At 42.8% G+C, this 17,954-nt stretch overlaps 4 protein-coding genes across 8 annotated transcripts; 2 read left to right on the top strand and 2 right to left on the bottom strand.

Annotated features, from left to right (window-relative positions):
- Positions 1-289: 289 nt before the first annotated feature.
- On the bottom strand, positions 290-1,674 carry bud31 (BUD31 spliceosome associated protein). Its single transcript, XM_086133053.1, has 4 exons — positions 1,493-1,674; positions 1,176-1,298; positions 880-1,046; positions 290-660 (listed from the first exon to the last, which is right to left on the bottom strand). Exons 1-4 carry the CDS (start codon positions 1,584-1,586, stop codon positions 610-612), a joined length of 435 nt encoding a protein of 144 aa, XP_085989179.1. The 5' UTR covers positions 1,587-1,674; the 3' UTR covers positions 290-609.
- A 359-nt stretch (positions 1,675-2,033) lies between these two features.
- On the top strand, positions 2,034-11,026 carry LOC147192574 (serine hydroxymethyltransferase, cytosolic-like). Of its 5 annotated transcripts, XM_086132366.1 has the most exons (16): positions 2,034-2,193; positions 2,453-2,544; positions 3,055-3,141; positions 3,274-3,395; positions 3,612-3,763; positions 6,842-6,957; positions 7,026-7,171; positions 7,300-7,415; positions 7,735-7,895; positions 8,167-8,248; positions 8,425-8,637; positions 8,734-8,847; positions 9,224-9,346; positions 9,622-9,738; positions 9,874-9,984; positions 10,081-11,026. In XM_086132366.1, the coding sequence occupies exons 1-16, from the start codon at positions 2,181-2,183 to the stop codon at positions 10,251-10,253; spliced, it is 1,938 nt and encodes a 645-aa protein (XP_085988492.1). In that variant the 5' UTR covers positions 2,034-2,180; the 3' UTR covers positions 10,254-11,026. The 5 variants fall into 5 exon arrangements, with proteins under 5 accessions (XP_085988492.1, XP_085988491.1, XP_085988488.1 ...); XM_086132362.1 differs by lacking the exons at positions 2,034-2,193; positions 2,453-2,544; positions 3,055-3,141; positions 3,274-3,395; positions 3,612-3,763 and adding an exon at positions 4,906-5,030; XM_086132363.1 differs by lacking the exons at positions 2,034-2,193; positions 2,453-2,544; positions 3,055-3,141; positions 3,274-3,395; positions 3,612-3,763 and adding an exon at positions 5,038-5,602.
- A 199-nt stretch (positions 11,027-11,225) lies between these two features.
- On the top strand, positions 11,226-13,715 carry cpsf4 (cleavage and polyadenylation specific factor 4). The gene is made up of 8 exons (XM_086132367.1): positions 11,226-11,606; positions 11,735-11,785; positions 11,920-12,072; positions 12,165-12,260; positions 12,495-12,588; positions 12,694-12,766; positions 12,863-13,021; positions 13,161-13,715. Exons 1-8 carry the CDS (start codon positions 11,504-11,506, stop codon positions 13,227-13,229), a joined length of 798 nt encoding a protein of 265 aa, XP_085988493.1. The 5' UTR covers positions 11,226-11,503; the 3' UTR covers positions 13,230-13,715.
- Positions 13,716-13,744: 29 nt separating this feature from the next.
- Positions 13,745-15,396, bottom strand: atp5mf (ATP synthase membrane subunit f). Its single transcript, XM_086132368.1, has 4 exons — positions 15,293-15,396; positions 14,471-14,578; positions 14,260-14,376; positions 13,745-13,887 (listed from the first exon to the last, which is right to left on the bottom strand). The coding sequence occupies exons 1-4, from the start codon at positions 15,306-15,308 to the stop codon at positions 13,859-13,861; spliced, it is 270 nt and encodes an 89-aa protein (XP_085988494.1). The 5' UTR covers positions 15,309-15,396; the 3' UTR covers positions 13,745-13,858.
- Positions 15,397-17,954: the final 2,558 nt, after the last annotated feature.

Here is a 17,954-nt window from a genome sequence, read left to right as displayed (position 1 = left end):
TTCACTTATGTTTGGTTCACACGGGAGTTAAACGAGGCGTTGGGTGATCCTGGTGCTCACTGTGACACTAAACAACTAATGCAACCGACAGATCATTAAACGTCAAGTGCTCTCGGAGACTCGTGTTTGTGTGACTCGTTTGCGCGATGACGCATGTGCTAGCTTTTGAGGCGGCATGAATAATAAATCATCAAAAGGTGAAAACAGCTCATTCTCCTGCAGGAACTGCAGAGACAAGATAAAGGAAAACCCAAGTGTTGCATGTATACAATTGATGTGTGACAGGAAGTCAATCAGAATTGTTTTATTCAAATTATGACAACAAAAGACATTTTAAAAATTAACTCACACTCAGCCCCGTTATGAATGAAACAAAACACGCCTTAAACAGGAGACCGAAACAAAATGTCCTCCTGAGAGGTACTGAAGATAAATCTTTCAGACAGTAAAACAGACAGAAAACAGCTGTAATTAATACAGGAAGACCCCACTCAGCGTACTTCTGAGCCTTCGAATGACAGGGAATGATGCTGACAAAAGTAAGGAATAATTTCTGAAGCAGGTGGTAAGAGCAAAGATGGAGGCTGGGCAGGTTTCTATGTCCTATACTTAACCAGAACATCCTCTGCATCCACAATGGGTGCATTCAATGATCCTTCCCTATAAAGAGACAATTCAGAGAGGGTACTTTAGTTGAGAAAGGTCTTACCATACTTGGCCATTATGTAATCAAACAGTAACAAGTTCTCGACTCAAAACATTGTGTTTGGAAATGCACTGAAATGAATTTGGTAAAAGCAGAATTGCAACTGAATTGCCATCAAAATCTTTATACTGTATTGGTATTCATGAAAATGTTGAAACTCCTTAAAGACTTACAACTTCGAGCTTGCTCTTTGGAACTCTGCAAATACAGTTAGTCCCAAAGTTGGTGTCTCGCGTTTGGATGCAACGGAGGCAGCACAGGTTCTCATAGCCTTGCTTTTTCCACTTGGCAATCAGATTCTTGTCAGCGTAGCCTTCCTTTATGCAGTACTCATACAGCTCTGCCAGAACACACGCACACACACAGTAAACACGGTTATAACAGACAGGGAATGTAAGTTGCATTCGGTGAATTGGGAAACCTGTTACATCACAAGATAAATAATATAAATAAATATGGTCCTCCTTACCTCTGCTGATGGCTTTTCTTTTGAAGAAGAGGTCGTAGATGTATCGACTGCGCTGATGATGCAGTCTGAAAATTGGCCAAAGAGCTTCCACTTTCCTCTTTCCCTCATGAGGTTCCGTTTCGGCTGAGAAAGAGAAAATAGAAAGGGAATATAAATGCCCGACATATCAAACAATGCGAAGCAATTGGCATCGCATTAACTACGCATGTGGAATCTAATGTTTCAAAATGGGCATTGTATACGTTTCAAAATATTACAATGTGTTTGGATTGCAATACTGTACAGCAATACGGGAAGATTCGTTATAAAATGTTTACCTTCCCTCATTTTCTGATCAAGCTCATCCAAAGTAGGTTCAATGAGTTCCCACCCGTCTGGGGGTGGCTTACGACTTCTCTTAACTTTTGGCATTTTTCTACACTTTGTCCACCCTAGAACAAAAGCTCCTAATGTCTTCCTGTTTGGCTAGCGAAACCGTCCGTGGCCCTTGAATTAGTCATCACCGGGGTCCTTTGGAAACTCGGCTCACATGTGACGTCATAACACAAAATATTTATTTATTTATATTTCTTTTTTCCCCATGTTCCGGATTATCTAGGCATTAAATTCTTTACATACTTGAATTTAAGTTTGTTTGAAGACAGATTCTGAGACAAAATTGACGTAAATAGCGTGCCATTGTTTTCGTGATATTGCATCACCTTAGGCCACAAGTAGAATGCCGTTAAGAAAACAGAAATATATTTGTTTTATTTTTTATTTATAATTAGTAAAATACAGATAATAAAATCAAATCATGGGCGTAGGGGGGTACTAATATGTGCTTTTTCGGTGGCAAGTGTTTGACGTATCTCCAACGTTTTTTCATTTTGAAGACATTTGAATAGGCATATCCTTGTGTTGCTCCTCTACGACTTTAGCCAGCTGTCAGCTTTCTTCAGCCTGACGTCTTTTGTTTTTGTCCATTATTAGTCAGATTTTGATATACAGTATTAATTTCTCAAAATGCCCAAAGGAGGTAAGATTACTGTTTAAAACGTCAAATGTTAAGTGAATTCTCATGTTTTTAAAATACAGTATTGGCACGCGTTAGCCACTTTAAAACGGGTAACGATTGCCTGTGAAGAACACGCAGTGGGATCAGTTTACACTTCTGATCGCTTACACCAATGTAATCTGTGTAAACACGTTTGCTTTCGATGTGTGCGTAACAGTTTTTCCTCCTCGATGTGAATAGTAAATAGTGAATCTGTTGACGTCTTTCATCTTCACTGTAGGTAGGAAGGGTGGCCACAAGGGTCGCATGCGGACCTACACAAGTCCCGAGGAGATCGACGCCCAGATGGAAGCAGAGAAGGAGAGGAAGACGGTAATGTACATTAAAAATGGATCAACCATTGGCGCAGACAACGATACAAATTATAGCGTCTATTACATATCATTTATCTTGCCACATCTGAATTGTTTTGCCACTGACTCTGAAAATAAAAGGGAATTTTTATGAGTCCTAAATTCACCATTTGATTTTTCTTTTACACAACTAAAATTTGCAAGCTATGCTATCTGTGATATGTGTATGCAGGGTCAAAACTGTCATTCCAAACCAAAAGTACCAATGCTAATGAACATAATCTATTTTTCTCATAAAAGGTCTTAGAAGCCAAATCTGGTAAAGTTACACTTTCAAGGGAACAAATGTCAAAGCATTCACTAATTGATTGTGCTGATGAAAAGTGTTTCAGCCTTATGAAGACTTTCTTGGGAAAATCCATTTATGATGGCGCTCTGAGGCATATTTATCATAGCTGACTAATGTGGCTGTATGAATATTGTTTTCCCTGTGGACTAAATGCAAGACTTTCTATATTCTTCGTTTCAGAATGAGGAGGAGGGTGCCGCTCAAAATGACGTTGCGGAGAAGTTACAAGCATCAGCATCAGATGATAGTGAGGATGAAGGTTCACAGGTACTGTACTTCCAGACTGATTTAAAAAAAAAATTACATTTCAGAAATACACTGAGTGATTGATGGGAATTTTTGCATTGTGAGACAAATAAAGGTTTTCTTATTCTTATTCTTATTTTGATGTGTTTGCAGAGGAAGAGAGTCGGTGTGGAGGGCTTGATAGAAATTGAGAACCCCAACAGAATTGTTCAGAAGTCCAAGAAGGTGACACACATTGAGTTGGATGAGCCCAAGCAATTGTCAAGGAGAGAAAGGTGTGTCCCCACCAAAGTCCGTCTATTTTTTTTGTCCCCATGATGTCATACAACTGTAAGTGGCATGTTCTGCCAGGGCAAGGCACATGTTTTATTTACTGAATGTCTTTTCCTGGAATGTTGCTGGGTAACTGGTTCTTGAATTGTTGAGGTTTTGATACTTCTATAGTGTTTTTATATCTCTTCCCCCCCCCCCCCCCACCTCTGTGCACAAAGAGAGGAAATTGAGAAGCAGAAAGCAAAGGAGCGCTACATGAAGATGCATCTCGCAGGAAAGACAGACCAGGCCAAAGCTGACCTCGCACGCCTTGCCATCATCAAGAAGCAGAGGGAGGAAGCGGCGAGAAAGAAAGAGGAAGAGAAAAAAGGTGTGTTGTCTGAGCAGGAAAATATATGTGTGTATCGTGGTGCCTGGAGATACTGTGCGAGTGGCCTGACTTACGAGTTTTTCGAATTACAAGAAATAATTTAGTAAGATATGGAACTCATTTGCATGTCCTTATCCACATTTATTTTTCCTTCTTGCAGCGAGAGAGGCAAAAGAAGCAGCTGCGGCGGCGGCGAAAAGATTAAATTCCCTCTCGCTAAAATGATGCAGAGTATTTATCAGAACCATTTTCCCACTTTATGGACTGATGCAATATGGATTTGACTATTTGGAAGAAAAAAAAGTGCTACGAATATTCATCACCTTACTGATGGTGCACCTCGCCATGGAAAACGGCCATATCGGTAAAGTTGCAGCTGGGTCACTCACAATTGGACTGAAGTTATGAGCTTTTTCATGATATGAATCACACTGGTCATGGTGTAACGATTTTGATTATTGAACATTGGAGCTTTTTTCCCCTTTGGGTTTTACACTGTATATAACTGAGTCATGAAAATATTTCAGAAATATATGATAAAAATGTTTAAAGAAATAATTTCTTCATTCAGAGTCAACTGATATGAACATGTGATGGATGAATACAGCAGTTGGTTCTTTTTTTTTTTTTTTTTTTTTTGGTTGGTTGTTTTTCCGGAAACTGTAGCTTCCCAAAGAATGTGCTTTCCACTTGCCCTGGTAAAAAATGTCTATACAGTACTATGAATAATATAGCTGGCTCAATCACTCAGCTAAATTAATTTGATTTTTAAATGATCAACTATGAAGAGTTGAGTTCTAACAGCCACATCTGTCTGTGTGGTGGCAAGTTATGAGGTACTTTCAACACTTGAAGTAGTTTGTTCAGATATGTGTAATTTAGTGTTGAATTTTCTGACAACTTCTACCCCCTACATTTTACAGATATGTGTGTCGTGTACAACTTAGACTATCAAAATAGACATGCCCCATTAAAAAGAAAACTTAGTAACCCGGGGCCTGTCGTATACCGAAGAGCTTGTACCGTCCAGCTCTCGCATCTCAGTCATGGTTGGTCTGCAGAAAAAACAGGTCACATGTTTGACCACATGCCCGGTGAACGGTGGCGCTCACGTGCGAAAATAAACGAAGAAGAACTACGCATTTGATTGGTCCAAACTTTGGCGGACTTCTACCCTTCGGTGGTATGTCTCTCCCCCGCCCCCTCCTGCCACGTGATTGTAGTTGAGTTTTTGACATCGCCCGTCTCACTTTCTCTTCTTTGGCGGGTGAGTTTATCGTCGACTCCCAACATTACAGACACAGGGCATTCTTGCAAGTCAGTGTTTATATCTGCTCGTAGTTACGATTTGCATTTAAAAAAAAGACCGTGAGAGACTTGATTCTTTTTATTTTGATCGTCTGACCATGCTGCGTGATTTTTACGCGTGTTGTAATGGCTGTCCACACATGACATTTAACAACTGGAGCACTGCAGTATAATTGCTTAACGAATTCAGAATGCTGAGTTGGTTACCGGTTAATTTGCAGGAATATTCTTACAACAAAATTGTAAAACGATTGACTTTACATCTACTTAACCATTAAGGGTATTTCTGCAGCCCTTTCAAGGTGAGGCAAACACAGCAAATACATTTTGGTCGTCTTCATTTTATTTTACAGGAATTTGACTGACGTGTCTCTGCAAATGTAAAAAGCATCTGGTAATTTAAAAAAAAGTAACAAGTACATGTTACACAAGCCACCAGACAGTGCGCGTCAGCTCGTTTTTGCCTCTTGTATTTGCTTTGCCCTGCAACGGTCCAAAGTTTACCCAATGGAGCTTCAAGTGTTGAAACAGGTAAATTTCAGTTGAATCTCTTGTTCCTCAACGAATACTCTGACAACCTAACAGTAACATCACGATTTATAACGTTACAAGATAATAGTTTTTTTTTTACCCTAACATTTGTAACAATACAATTCTTTGATGCCTCATCATAAACAGTGATATCGGCTAATCATAAAATCCTGCAGGTAGGAGATTTTGCACTTTGGATGTTGACACCAAAACTCAGATGAACTTATTTTAAAAAAATCACATTCAACCCGCTTTTGCTCATATGTTATTTTTTTTCGAGTGCTTATCCTCAATCAGGTCACGGGTGAGCTGGAGCCTATCCTAGCTGACTGTGAGCAAGAGGCAGGGTATGCCCTGGACCGGTCACCAGCCAATCGCTGCGCACATACAGACATTTAGAGTTATTAAGTAAGCTAACACGTGTGGGTGTCATCCCACAACTAAAAACTTAAGGTCAATTTCCAGTTGGCTTCAGTGGCCAAGGCGCTGACACAAGATCTGTATTTAGTCCTGCATGCAACACTCTTGGCGGCCCGGTAGTCCAGTGGTTAGCACGTCGACTTCACAGTGCTGAGGTGCCGGGTTCGATTCCAGCTCCGGCCTCCCTGTGTGGAGTTTGCATGTTCTCCCCGGGCCTGCGTGGGTTTTCTCCGGGTGCTCCGGTTTCCTCCCACATTCCAAAAGCATGCATGGCAGGCTGATTGAACACACTTAATTGTCCCTAGCTGTGAGTGTCTGTGCGCATGGTTGTTCGTCTGTGTGTGCCCTGCGATTGACTGGTAACCGGTTCAGGGTGTCCCCCGCCTACTGCCCGAAGACGGCTGGGATAGGCTCCAGCACCCCCCGCGACCCTAGTGAGGATTAAGCGGTTCGGAAGATGGATGGATGGATGCAACACTCATACTGCCCTCTACTGCTCATAGGATGGTTGAATGCAGAGGAAAAAATATCACTGCACAGTGTACAATCGACAAAATAAATACACAGGAAGGTTTCCATCCCTGCCTCTGGGGAGTGGAAAAAGGGCCGTGTGGCTAGATGAGTCCTGAAATAATATAACCATCACGCTAAGGTTCTGTTAAGATCTCGCCTTAAAAGTATTTAACAAGTCAAAGTGAGTAGCATCAGAGGGTCATAATTCTATCTGTTTGGCATTTTCATATTGCACGACGACATCACTGCGTCTTATTCTGAAACTCGTGGATAATGAATGGAATGTATGTCCGTCCTCCTGCTTAGCTCAGCACTGTGCAACAACAACCATGTCTTTAACAAATGGCGGCCATGTCACAAAGGAAACCTGGGACTCGCACAACAAGATGATGTTGGAACCTCTGGCTGTCAATGACGCTGAGGTCAGTGTTTACGTCAATTTCTGTGTGGACTTTTTGAGATAGGTTGATGTGTCACAACTGTTTTTCAGGTTTTCTCCATCATTAAAAAGGAGAAGCACAGACAGACCTACGGCCTGGAGCTCATTGCGTCAGAGAACTTTACCAGCAGAGCAGTTCTCGAGGCTCTGGGCTCTTGTATGAACAACAAGTACTCTGAAGGATATCCTGGTCAGAGGTAAGAAAATAAAACATTTGTGAAACGATGAATGAAAGTGTAGAATAGGATTGCATCCAATAAGGGGAGCAGTGGGCTTCTCTTTTCGATTAAAAATGAGTTTCATCTCCACAATGGTCACAATTGAGGTACTATGGCGGAACTGAGCATATTGATGAGCTGGAGAGACTCTGCCAGAAGAGGGCGCTAGAGGCCTACAGCCTGGACTCGGACAAATGGGGCGTGAACGTGCAGCCATATTCAGGTAACGTTCTGGCTTCCTCCTACCATGAAAAACATGTTTAATTGTAAGACACTAAATTATCCAATTCCAGTTCATTTGTGCCCTGCTATAAGATGGCGACCAGCTAAGGGCGTATCCCGCCTTTGACCCAGTGTCAACTGCAATAGGCTCCACCGCACACGTGACCCAAATGTTCCAAATTTCTCTGTGGTCTGCAAATTTCCCCATTGTGGGACTAATAAAGGTTATCATATATTAACTTATGAGGATGAGCAGTACGGAAAATGGATGGCTGGATCTCGAATGGATGAAGAAGAAACGTCAATGCTTCTCTGTGTAGGTTCTCCTGCCAACTTTGCTGTTTACACCGCTATCGTGGAACCGCATGGTAGAATCATGGGACTGGACCTTCCTGATGGAGGTCACCTGACACACGGCTTCATGACCGAAAAGAAAAAAATCTCTGCAACGTCCATCTTCTTTGAATCCATGCCGTACAAGGTGATCACACGCATATTTGTTTACACTCACCTTGGTCATGGGTTCAATGAATAAGATTTCAAGTTGGCCCTATTCTGTTTTACTATTTAAAAAAAAATAATCTTACCTATGAAAACTTGATGCAAAGAGAAGTTTTTGGACAATGACAACAGTTTGGTGATTTTGCTTTTATACATTTTTATACATTACAATTGACAACAACCTCGCAGCCATACGTCATCTCTTGCTGTTGTTGGCGAGTCGTTGGTGAGACTGTGTGTTCTGGTTTCAGGTGAATCCCGAAACGGGTTACATCGACTACGACCGACTGCAAGAAAATGCTCGCCTTTTCCATCCCAAGCTCATCATTGCAGGTTGTCTATCACGTGCACTGCCGATGCATTGTCAAGTTAGTAAATTGAAAGCGAGCCGCAGGATATTTTTGTGCGGTGGAATGACAGCTTTATTGTCTTGTCTTTTAACTGAGGTTCTTTTCAGGGAACCTTGTACACACAAATCAACATTCAGACCGATTTCCTTTCTTTCCCAGGAACGAGCTGCTACTCCCGTAACATCGACTACGCCCGCATGAGGCAGATCGCCAACGAGAATGGCGCATATCTGATGGGAGACATGGCGCACATCAGTGGACTGGTGGCAGCCGGAGTCGTGCCTTCACCCTTTGACTACTGTGACATTGTTTCCACGACGACGCACAAGACCCTGCGCGGCTGCAGAGCTGGACTGATTTTCTTCAGGAAAGGTCAAATGTCTTTGGTCATCCATTTTTTGGGGGGTGGCGGGGGGGGGGGGGGGGGTTATCAAGCATTCCGTTTGATTCTCATCTGTTCTTCTTCAGGTGTGCGCAGTGCGGACGCCAAAGGGAAGGAGACCATCTACAATCTTGAGTCTTTAATCAATCAGGCTGTCTTTCCGGGGCTGCAGGGTGGACCACACAACCACGCCATTGCAGGTCCTCCACATCTCAAGACACTTGTACTCTTATTTTACATCAGTAGCTGTTCAATCAGTGCGTCGTTCGTTCTTTTCATTTCAGATTGACAATCAAAACTTGATGAAAGTGACTCCTTTGGATTTTAAACGAACAAAAAAATGGCAGATGTCATCTTTCTATTTTAACCTCCAATCAAAAATACAAAATGGGAACATCGGGCCGCAGAATGGAATTATTTTATTGGTTGGGTTTAGATGGCCCGAAAGTTTGGTTTTTGTGTGGCCAATTTTGATTGCCAATTCCAAATGGAAAGAATGAACGACGCATGAAATGTGCTCAATTCCGCTCATTTCGTTGCAGCATTTCAAGGTCTTTCTGCTCATTACGTCCCCAGGTGTTGCCGTAGCACTCAAACAAGCCATGACACCAGAGTTCAAGGCTTACCAGAAGCAGGTTCTTGTCAACTGCAAAGCTCTCTCCACCGCCCTCATTGAGCATGGCTACAAGATTGTCACTGGTAGGTGTTGTAATTTTTTTTAATTAACATATCCTGTTTGGCTGCTTGGACATGTAGAATGGGGCAACAGCCCAGAACGAGTGAACCAGTGACCTGCGGCAGCTTGAAAAGTCGATGGGTGGGGTCATCTGATGGGGGTTTCGGCAAACAAGAGCGCAATGGGGGAAAGGGGGCCGGGGGGTGAGGTGTGAGTGCATGTGTCAGTCTTAATGCCCGTTAGTGTTGTTCGTATGCGAAGAAGCCTTTTGACGTCATGTTTATATTTGCATTTGAAGGCGGTTCTGACAATCATCTGATACTGTTGGACCTGCGCAGCAAAGGAACTGATGGAGGACGGGCTGAGAAGGTTCTGGAAGCATGTTCTATTGCCTGTAATAAGAACACCTGTCCAGGTAGGATTTGTTGTGTAGTTAGTTGTTGATGCTGCACTGAAAAGGTGCTAATGTTCATATCAATATAAATGTATGTGTATGTGTCTATATATATGGGTAAATACAGTATGCTGTATATTTGATCTTCTCATGCAGGGGACAAAAGTGCTTTGCGCCCCAGTGGGCTGAGATTTGGCTCCCCAGCGCTGACCTCCAGAGGCTTGGTGGAAGATGACTTCAGGAAGGTGGCAGACTTCCTCCACAGAGGTTAGGAATGTGCAGCTCCATCACCGAGAGGCCGTTAGGATCGTGTATTGATACACATTAACGACAATTTTGACTTTTCCTTTCTTTCCCCTTCAGGCATTGAGCTGACCTTGGAGGTGCAGAGAAGTCTGGATCCCAAGGCCACTCTGAAGGAGTTCATCCAGGCATTGGCCACCGAAGAAAAGTTTCAGCAGCGTGTGAAGGAGATCAGGGCAGAGGTTGAAGCGTTCGCCGGTCATTTTGCCATGCCTGGCCTCCCCGAGCTGTAAATCACGATGGCTCAACTGATGATTGTTGTTGGACTGTTAATTATGGAAACTATTGCACACAATTTTGGAGGTGTAAATTTGGGTGTGTATATTTGATCCGGTTAAAAAAATTCAAGAGCCATTGTCCGACATATTTTAGCTTTGTCCCTGTCAGGGTTTTACCCGGACAAAGTTAAACAAAAGACTCGACACACAGGGAAGATTGTCTTTGCAGTCGGCGGAAGCACGATTTCCCAGAGCGAACGACGGCAGTTGCTCCTCAATCACACTTAAAGTTCCTCGTGTTCCTCGTCGGACTTTTATTGTTTACATATGCAAAATACAGGAAAAACTCTTTGACTTCATCAGAAAGCTGTGAAGAAGCCTGAAAATGGCCATGTCAAACATGTCAGACAGCGGCACTTGAGGACCGAGTTTGGACACTCCTGGGTTAGAACCTTGTTTGCCAACAAAATAAATGTGCCTGAGGTGCAAAAAGAAAAGAAAGCCTGTGTGTGACTTGGCTGTCTCTGTGCCATTGTCAAATGTGTCATTAATTACAATTTGTTAGCACAAAATGTGTAATTATTTTTGCTGTTCTGTTATTTCAAGGTCCACTACTTACTGACCTGTGTCAGCATTTGTGCTCGCAAGGTTGAGTCTTTTTTTTTTAAAGCCGGCTTTCAAAAAAGTAATGTGCCTGTGATTGACGTTTAGTTTGTTTTACAGTCAAAATATATGAAAGTCCTGTAAAAGTTAGAAAGTACACAAATAAATGCTCCCAAATTAACAAATGTATTTGTTAATTTATTTTTTAATAATTGATGTCGATACTAGCCCGTCTCCGTACTTGACGTCAATCGATAGACGGGTTTTTAATTCCTGCCGCTCTGAGCTCCTCTCAAATCCGATAGGTGGCGGTAATGGTCATAAGACACTGTTTGTAAAAACTCAGAGGGAAAAGTTACTCGCAGGAAATGGAAGTGACGTTGATTGGGTCAAAGGTCATTCTGCGCACCTCTCGTGCTCCGCCGGGCATCCTTTTGCGACAAAAACAAACTTAAACTCGTCTTAAGTTTAGGCTTTCCGTTCCGCAAGATTCAACAGCGTTTTACCGTTTCCTTGGTGAACGTACCTGGTGTATTGAGCCGAAGGGCTAGCCTGGCGAGCTTTTGGTTGGCGGCTGGGGACCAGAAGAACATGACCGGCTAATTAGCTAACCGAGGTGTTTTGTTTCATAGCGGGACTCGACAAAAACATCTCCTTTAACCATGCAGGATTTACTGGCTAGCGCGGATCACATCAAGTTCGACCTGGAGATTGCCGTGGAGCAACAGCTTGGGGCTCAGCCTCTGCCCTTTCCCGGCATGGACAGTAAGTGCTCGCATGCTAACTGCTACCTGGATGACGGCAGAATAGCTATCCCGACTACTCAAGACGGATGCTTGTGTTTTCCCTCAATGCTTTGACCTTAATATGTACACCCCACCTTGCCCCCTTAGAATCCGGGTCTGCCGTGTGTGAGTTTTTCATGAGAGCTGCGTGCCTGAAAGGTAAAAACAAAGCATCCTGCTTCATGCAATCATCAATGAACACAATGCTCCATTTTTTTCTTTACATGGACAGAATAGGCAAGCTGCCCGTGTAATACTGCATTTATTATATTTTATTTCCATTCCATTACTAGGTGGGATGTGTCCTTTCCGTCACATCAGCGGAGAGAAGACAGTTGTGTGCAAGCACTGGCTCAGAGGACTTTGCAAAAAAGGAGACCAGTGCGAGTTCCTCCACGAATACGACATGACAAAGATGCCTGAATGCTATTTCTACTCCAAGTTCGGTGTGTGCGCTGGACCTGAATATTGTTGCACATACCAACCCAATGATTTAAATTTTGAATGTACTGTATACACTGTGTGTCACCTCCCTTAGGCGAGTGTAGCAACAAGGAATGTCCGTTCCTGCACATCGATCCCGAGTCCAAGATCAAGGACTGTCCCTGGTATGATCGAGGCTTCTGCAAACATGGTAGGTCTTTAAGGGAACCGCCGACCAAGTGATTCATGCGAACACCTCATTTGAACAATTCAGTCACTAAAACTCACCTTTACATATCACTAAAAAAGATATATAAGATAACATGTTTTTAAAGGAAGTGTCATTGCAACGGTATCATACCGATCGATAGCGACTACATGTTGTAGCAATTAAGTCAAAAGTTTGTTTTATGCTTAGATTCTCCTGTGCATCTTCCTCTTTCAGGTCCCGACTGCAGGCACAGACACACAAGAAGAGTGATTTGTGTCAATTACCTTGTGGGTTTCTGTCCAGAAGGAAAATCTTGCAAATTTATGCAGTATGTATTCAATATTCAAATGTTTCAATTATATGTAAAACAAATGAAGTTTTGGACCACTATATTAAGCCTGAATTATTATTTTTGGGTTGTTGTTGTTGTTAGCCCTCGTTTTGAATTGCCAATGGGAGCCCCCGAGCAGCCTCCCCTGCCGCTACAAAACCAAAATCAGACAAAGGTGAGACACCTGCTCTAACACCGACACACTGTGACAACAAAGGTCATCACAAATATGCTGACCACAGATCCTTTCTCCTTGCTTTGATTGCTGTAGACGGGGTCCATGGGCCGCTCATCGTTCTCGGTCATCCACCTGACCAACACCAGCCCGGGCCCACGGTCGCACAACAACTCTTCCATGCCTGTGACTCAACAGAATCATCTCATTTCCAACAGAGGGCCTCGACCGCTGGACCAGGTCACCTGCTACAAGGTGATTCAGATTTTGTGCCGAGGTCTTATAAAACCAAGTTCATTTGCAAATGTTTTGAGTCAAAATTGAGGTGGGGTTAATGTTTTTCGTGGAAAAACAAATTCCTCCTGTTACCACCCCCCCTCCTGTGTGTGTGCAGTGTGGAGAAAAGGGCCACTACGCCAACAAGTGTAATAAGGGCCATCTTGCTTTCTTGAGTGGGCAGTGACCTTCAAGCTGGTGTCATTCCCAGAGCACAGGGAAGATGGACATTTTATGGGTGGATCGCTCAAATGAAACGCCTAGAACAACCTGTGATATTTTTTCTTTTCCCTTCTGGTCAATCTAATCCTACACAGGCACAAAGATTTACATTGCTTCAATTTGTATTCTTGCCTTTTATACAGTGTGGAGAAAAAAAATCAAGATGTTTGTGCCGTACTTGAGTGGAGTTCTTGCAGACAAAGGAACACCTTAAAAATAGTGTCTGATTTCCAGTTGCTCTATTGGTAGTGCTTATATTAGCCTTTGTGTACTAAAGACTTGCAGTTCCGGTCTATTTCACTAACAGGTCAAACCCCCAAAATCATTCCCTTCCAGTCGACAACAGCTACACTGATCATTACTGGTTTCATCCACTCAAAAGGATGCCCGTGTAAACATGGTGTGTGGACAAATTCTCAGTGTGTAACTGTAAATAAATGTTCCCTCCTAATTTGTGCTGCATCAAAACAAAAGCTACGGTAACTCTTAATATTGTTTATTGGTCACAACGGTCACATATGGAACACAACAATCTGAGAAAGCACAGAGTAGGAGGAGCTGAATGGTCCATCCCTGAAGATCTTATGGTGCTTGTTAGTGGTACTTTCTCCAGCGATCATGTTCTATAAAGGAAGACAGCAAACATGATTGGAGACCATTTTTTACCATCCCGAGAGAAGATGAGTCACACAGTTTTCATACAATGGAGCTTTGTCAATTTTGACTGACTCAGAGCACCAAGAAAGAAAATTGAGAATTATTTTTGTACGCTGTATCCACTTACTGTGACATTGAAGTTTAGCAATGTGCGTACACATTTGTGTTTCATCACCACCATAGGAACAAAAGTTAATTGCAAATTATTTTATCGACAGGCAGGCACATTTGTTGAGTTATGTCAACTAAATGTGCATATTTTGTGTTGAACAGCATTACTCCATTTTTGGAAGTAGAGAGCTAAATTGCGAAAGGTAAAGTGGAAGGGAGTGTCATACTTATGTGGTCGTATTCCCACAGGTAGCTCATAGCCACGTAGCCAACGAGCAGCATCGCGACGCCACCAATGCCTCCCTTCTTCACGTTAATGTACTTGTTGTAGTATCTGTCGTGGCCTGGAGTGGGGCGGGGGGTGTGAAAGAACACATTAATATTGAAAAATTAAAATGGAGCAGAGGTTTGTACTGTATTGCAAGCGAGTGTCCTCACCCCTGCGGACGGCAGAGATGATCCCATTGGGGGTAAAGTCTCGTGCTCCGAGCCAGCTTCCCAACTGGCCCAGTTTCACGTCCATCAGACGCTTCTCAGCTATGGGAACTATTAAGAGAAGATAATTGGAAAATCAGTTCAAAATCAATCTTACTCCTAGATTGTGGTGTATACACGTTTCAGTGTATCGAAGCAGCATGAGCATTGGCTGCATTCACACACTGGAAAAATAATCAATATCACATAAAACAAGGCTCACAATTACAAATGTGAAGAAAACATTACATTAAACAGCGATGTCTTAAGAAAACACTATTAAGAGATTTCTAATAATTCCAACAGCAAATACTAATTAGTTTAGTATTTGTATCGTATATTCGACATAAGCCAGCCACTCTCACCCCAAAAAATGACTTTATAAAAAAATGTAAATATACCGTAACGGTACCGCTTTAAGTATTTATTAGCAATCCGCATTTTCGGGAGGACTATCAACTTAATTTGAGTTCGCCAAAACAGCAAAACAAGCACTGGCAAGATAGTGGAAATATACAAATTGAATACTAGATTGCTGCTGCTTTAATTAATTCATCCGTTACATATATTTTTTAAACATAATTAGCAATGACACGCAAAGTCCTTGACGTGACTCGAAGGATCCAATGCGGCCTTTGGGCTAACAAACACATGCAAAAAGATTCGTTCACTGTCAGTTAATTGAAAAAAAGCAATTAAATATGCATAAATGTAGGACTGCGTCCTTAATAAAGCCCACAAAACGGACAGAATTGTGAAATTTGCGCATAAGAACACGCACAATACCTGGTCTGTCCGCCATCTTGACCGGTGGAGTTCGGCTGCTTGAGCTGCAGAGAATGATGGGAGCTGGCCGCGGTGCATTATGGGTGCAAATGTAGTTTGATTCGTTTTCCACTAGAGGACAGTAACACGGATAAAATCAAGCCAGTCTTTTTTGAACGTCGGAGCAAAACAAGAAACAAACCTCAATACATTACTTATATATTTAAAATAAATAAATCCAGTTACCTTGATTCTACCTCTGAGGATCAACATGAGCTTTCTGACAGCGAATCTACACAGACGTAAAATAAAAAAAACTATCAGATTTCTAATGTCCCCATTATTACCAAATCTTTTGACCCTGGGTATCATTTCGCAATGTATTTCAAACATCCATCAATCAATTCTCGATAGCACAAACATACGAGTGGGCTGGAGCTTATCCCAGCTAACTTGAGGCAACAGTCAGGGTACACTCTGAACCGGTCATGAGCCAATCACAGGGAGTTTTATAAAAACAACTGTACTTGGAGTCAAGTCTCCAGTGAGTCAAAGGGGATTGATGTGAAAGTCAAGTCAAGTCAAGTCAACAGTATTTATAGAGCACTTTCAAACAGCCATCGCTGCATACAAAGTGCTGTACATGGAGCAATTTAACATGCACAATAAACAGTAAGACAAATCGGTAATAAAGGTGGTAGAAAGCACCAAACAGTAAAACCAAGAACAAATCTAAGTCATGCTGAGTCGAATGCCAAAGAATACAAGTGAGTTTTGAGGAGGGTTTTGAAGATGGGCAGCGAGGAGGCTTGCCGAATGTTTAGTGGGAGGTCATTCCAGAGAGAGGGACCAGCAACAGAAAAGGCTCGATCCCCTCTGAGCCTCAGTTTAGTTCTTGGTACTTCTAATAAAGTCTGGTCCACAGACCTGAGGCGCCGGGCAGGTGTGTAGGGGCGGATGAGCTCAGAGAGGTAAGGTGGCGCGAGATTATTCAGTGATTCAATCAAAGAACAACAACCCTGCCCGCAGCACTGTTGTACATACTGTACTGTACCTGAGGATAGAGTGATCTAATTCTGGCTCGTTTGTGCGTGGAGTTGGCCGGGCTCAAGGGATGGATGTAATATGGAATGTAGATCGATACACACAGAGAGACACACACTCACACACTGTGCACAGTCGTTGTTTTGGCTTTCATCCAATACTCTTCCTTTTATTGGAGTGATTTGAGGCTTCTCTGGAATGACTTTAATTAGAAGGAGGACTTATAAATGTCCTGCACTCAGCCGGCTTGTAAGTAAATGTACTTTAGCTTGACAATTTCACCACACATACTGACCCAAAATTCTTCTCTTTTTGTGTCCTTTGAGCTTTTCATTGTCAACTAACTCACAACTAAAGTCTTCCAGTCTGAAAAAGTCAATAATCAACAGCAACAAATTGCATGCTGATCGAAACGCATTAAAACAAAAGACACTTCTGTTGATTTGGACAGTTGACGTTAGCGCCCACGTGATTTACATTTCCACAATAAATCTAAAAGAAGAAATCACGCTGTTGCCCAATTTGGCTTGCTTGTTGAACGCTTTTGTGTTTGGCGTGTTTGTTGCTGCACCGCCTTGGGCCTGAGTACACTTCACAGACACACACACACGCACACACACACACACACACACACACACACATAGGGAACCAGTGTGAGATGGATGATTTGATTCCACTTGAAGAGGCAGGTGCCCTGGAGGTCTGCCACAGTGACAGCTCTTTGAAGCCGATGGAGAGAGATGGAGGTGGAGGAAGAGAATGAGGCCGGAGAAACGCTCGGTCAGAAAAGAGGATATTGAAGAGAGGACATTCGGGCGCGGAGTAGAGAGGGATGGCAAACGATGCCGGGGAATACAAGAAGAAAAGGCGCTTAGAACCCAAAGGAGGGTAGAAGATGGAAGGATAAAGAAGACAAGGGGGGGGGGCTTTCTAATACACTGCCACTTCCTGTTCAGCCGTCTATCATGCACTCCATCTTTTTTTTTTTCCCGTGTGTCCTTTGCATTTGTCAGTTTCTCCTGTGTGGCCAAACAACATGGGACACGTCAGTTGGACAGCGATGCGCCATAGGACTGCCTCTTGTTTCGACAATAATCTCATTCAAGCCGCAGGAGCTGCTTTTAGGCATTCACTGGCCCTAAAGAAATATACTCGTGACAAGAAAGGGATGGAACGAGGAAAAGAAGCAGGCCTCTCGGTTACACACGGTTTTTCAAAATCATCACTTTCAACACTTTTTTTTTTTTTTAGCTGATCACCATCCAGACATGAAAGTCACAAATATACAGTAGTACCAAAACCCAATGGACCCACAGATTATTATTAAAAAATACATGAATACACAAAATCCTGTGCAAAGTAAAACATTTGGCGCGCTTGGCCCATAATACGTATCTCCCATCTTTTCAAGGTTTCATCTGCATCACCTCACAAATAAATGCTCTTCTTCCTCTTCCCCCCCCCCCCTCCATCTGGCTCCCTCCCTTGATCTCTCTATCCGTACATCTGCACCTGTTCTCTTGGCTTTCATCTCTCGTCTTCACCCGGTTGACTTGCTGCTGCCCCGCTGTCTCGAGCTCTCTCTTCATCTTTCCTTTCTTCACTTCCCAATGTGTGAGTTGAGGTAGTCGGTCGGGTC

This window comes from Hippocampus guttulatus, chromosome 16 (genome assembly GCF_054856545.1).
Source record: "Hippocampus guttulatus isolate MCC_2025c chromosome 16, RoL_Hgut_1.0, whole genome shotgun sequence".
NCBI lineage: Eukaryota > Metazoa > Chordata > Actinopteri > Syngnathiformes > Syngnathidae > Hippocampus > Hippocampus guttulatus.
The sequence above is the reverse complement of the archived record's forward strand: the minus strand, read 5'-3'. Positions and strand labels throughout refer to the sequence as shown.

What these genes read in the sequence shown, in the direction of transcription:
- LOC147192574 (XM_086132366.1), top strand. An exon ending in CAATTGTCAAGGAGAGAAAG is followed by an intron (nt 3,396 to 3,611) that starts GTGTGTCCCCAC and finishes CTGTGCACAAAG; the next exon opens with AGAGGAAATTGAGAAGCAGA. An exon ending in GAAAGAGGAAGAGAAAAAAG is followed by an intron (nt 3,764 to 6,841) that starts GTGTGTTGTCTG and finishes CCTCCTGCTTAG; the next exon opens with CTCAGCACTGTGCAACAACA.
- bud31 (XM_086133053.1), bottom strand. Translation starts at nt 1,586, where the DNA reads ATGCCAAAAGTTAAGAGAAGTCGTAAGCCACCCCCAGACGGGTGGGAA. An exon ending in TGATCAGAAAATGAGGGAAG is followed by an intron (nt 1,299 to 1,492) that starts GTAAACATTTTA and finishes TCTCTTTCTCAG; the next exon opens with CCGAAACGGAACCTCATGAG. An exon ending in CAAAGAGCAAGCTCGAAGTT is followed by an intron (nt 661 to 879) that starts GTAAGTCTTTAA and finishes GTCTCTTTATAG; the next exon opens with GGAAGGATCATTGAATGCAC.
- cpsf4 (XM_086132367.1), top strand. Translation starts at nt 11,504, where the DNA reads ATGCAGGATTTACTGGCTAGCGCGGATCACATCAAGTTCGACCTGGAG. An exon ending in AAAACCAAAATCAGACAAAG is followed by an intron (nt 12,767 to 12,862) that starts GTGAGACACCTG and finishes TGATTGCTGTAG; the next exon opens with ACGGGGTCCATGGGCCGCTC. An exon ending in ACCAGGTCACCTGCTACAAG is followed by an intron (nt 13,022 to 13,160) that starts GTGATTCAGATT and finishes GTGTGTGTGCAG; the next exon opens with TGTGGAGAAAAGGGCCACTA.
- atp5mf (XM_086132368.1), bottom strand. An exon ending in CATCTCTGCCGTCCGCAGGG is followed by an intron (nt 14,377 to 14,470) that starts GTGAGGACACTC and finishes GCCCCACTCCAG; the next exon opens with GCCACGACAGATACTACAAC. An exon ending in GTGGGAATACGACCACATAA is followed by an intron (nt 13,888 to 14,259) that starts GTATGACACTCC and finishes CTTCCTTTATAG; the next exon opens with AACATGATCGCTGGAGAAAG.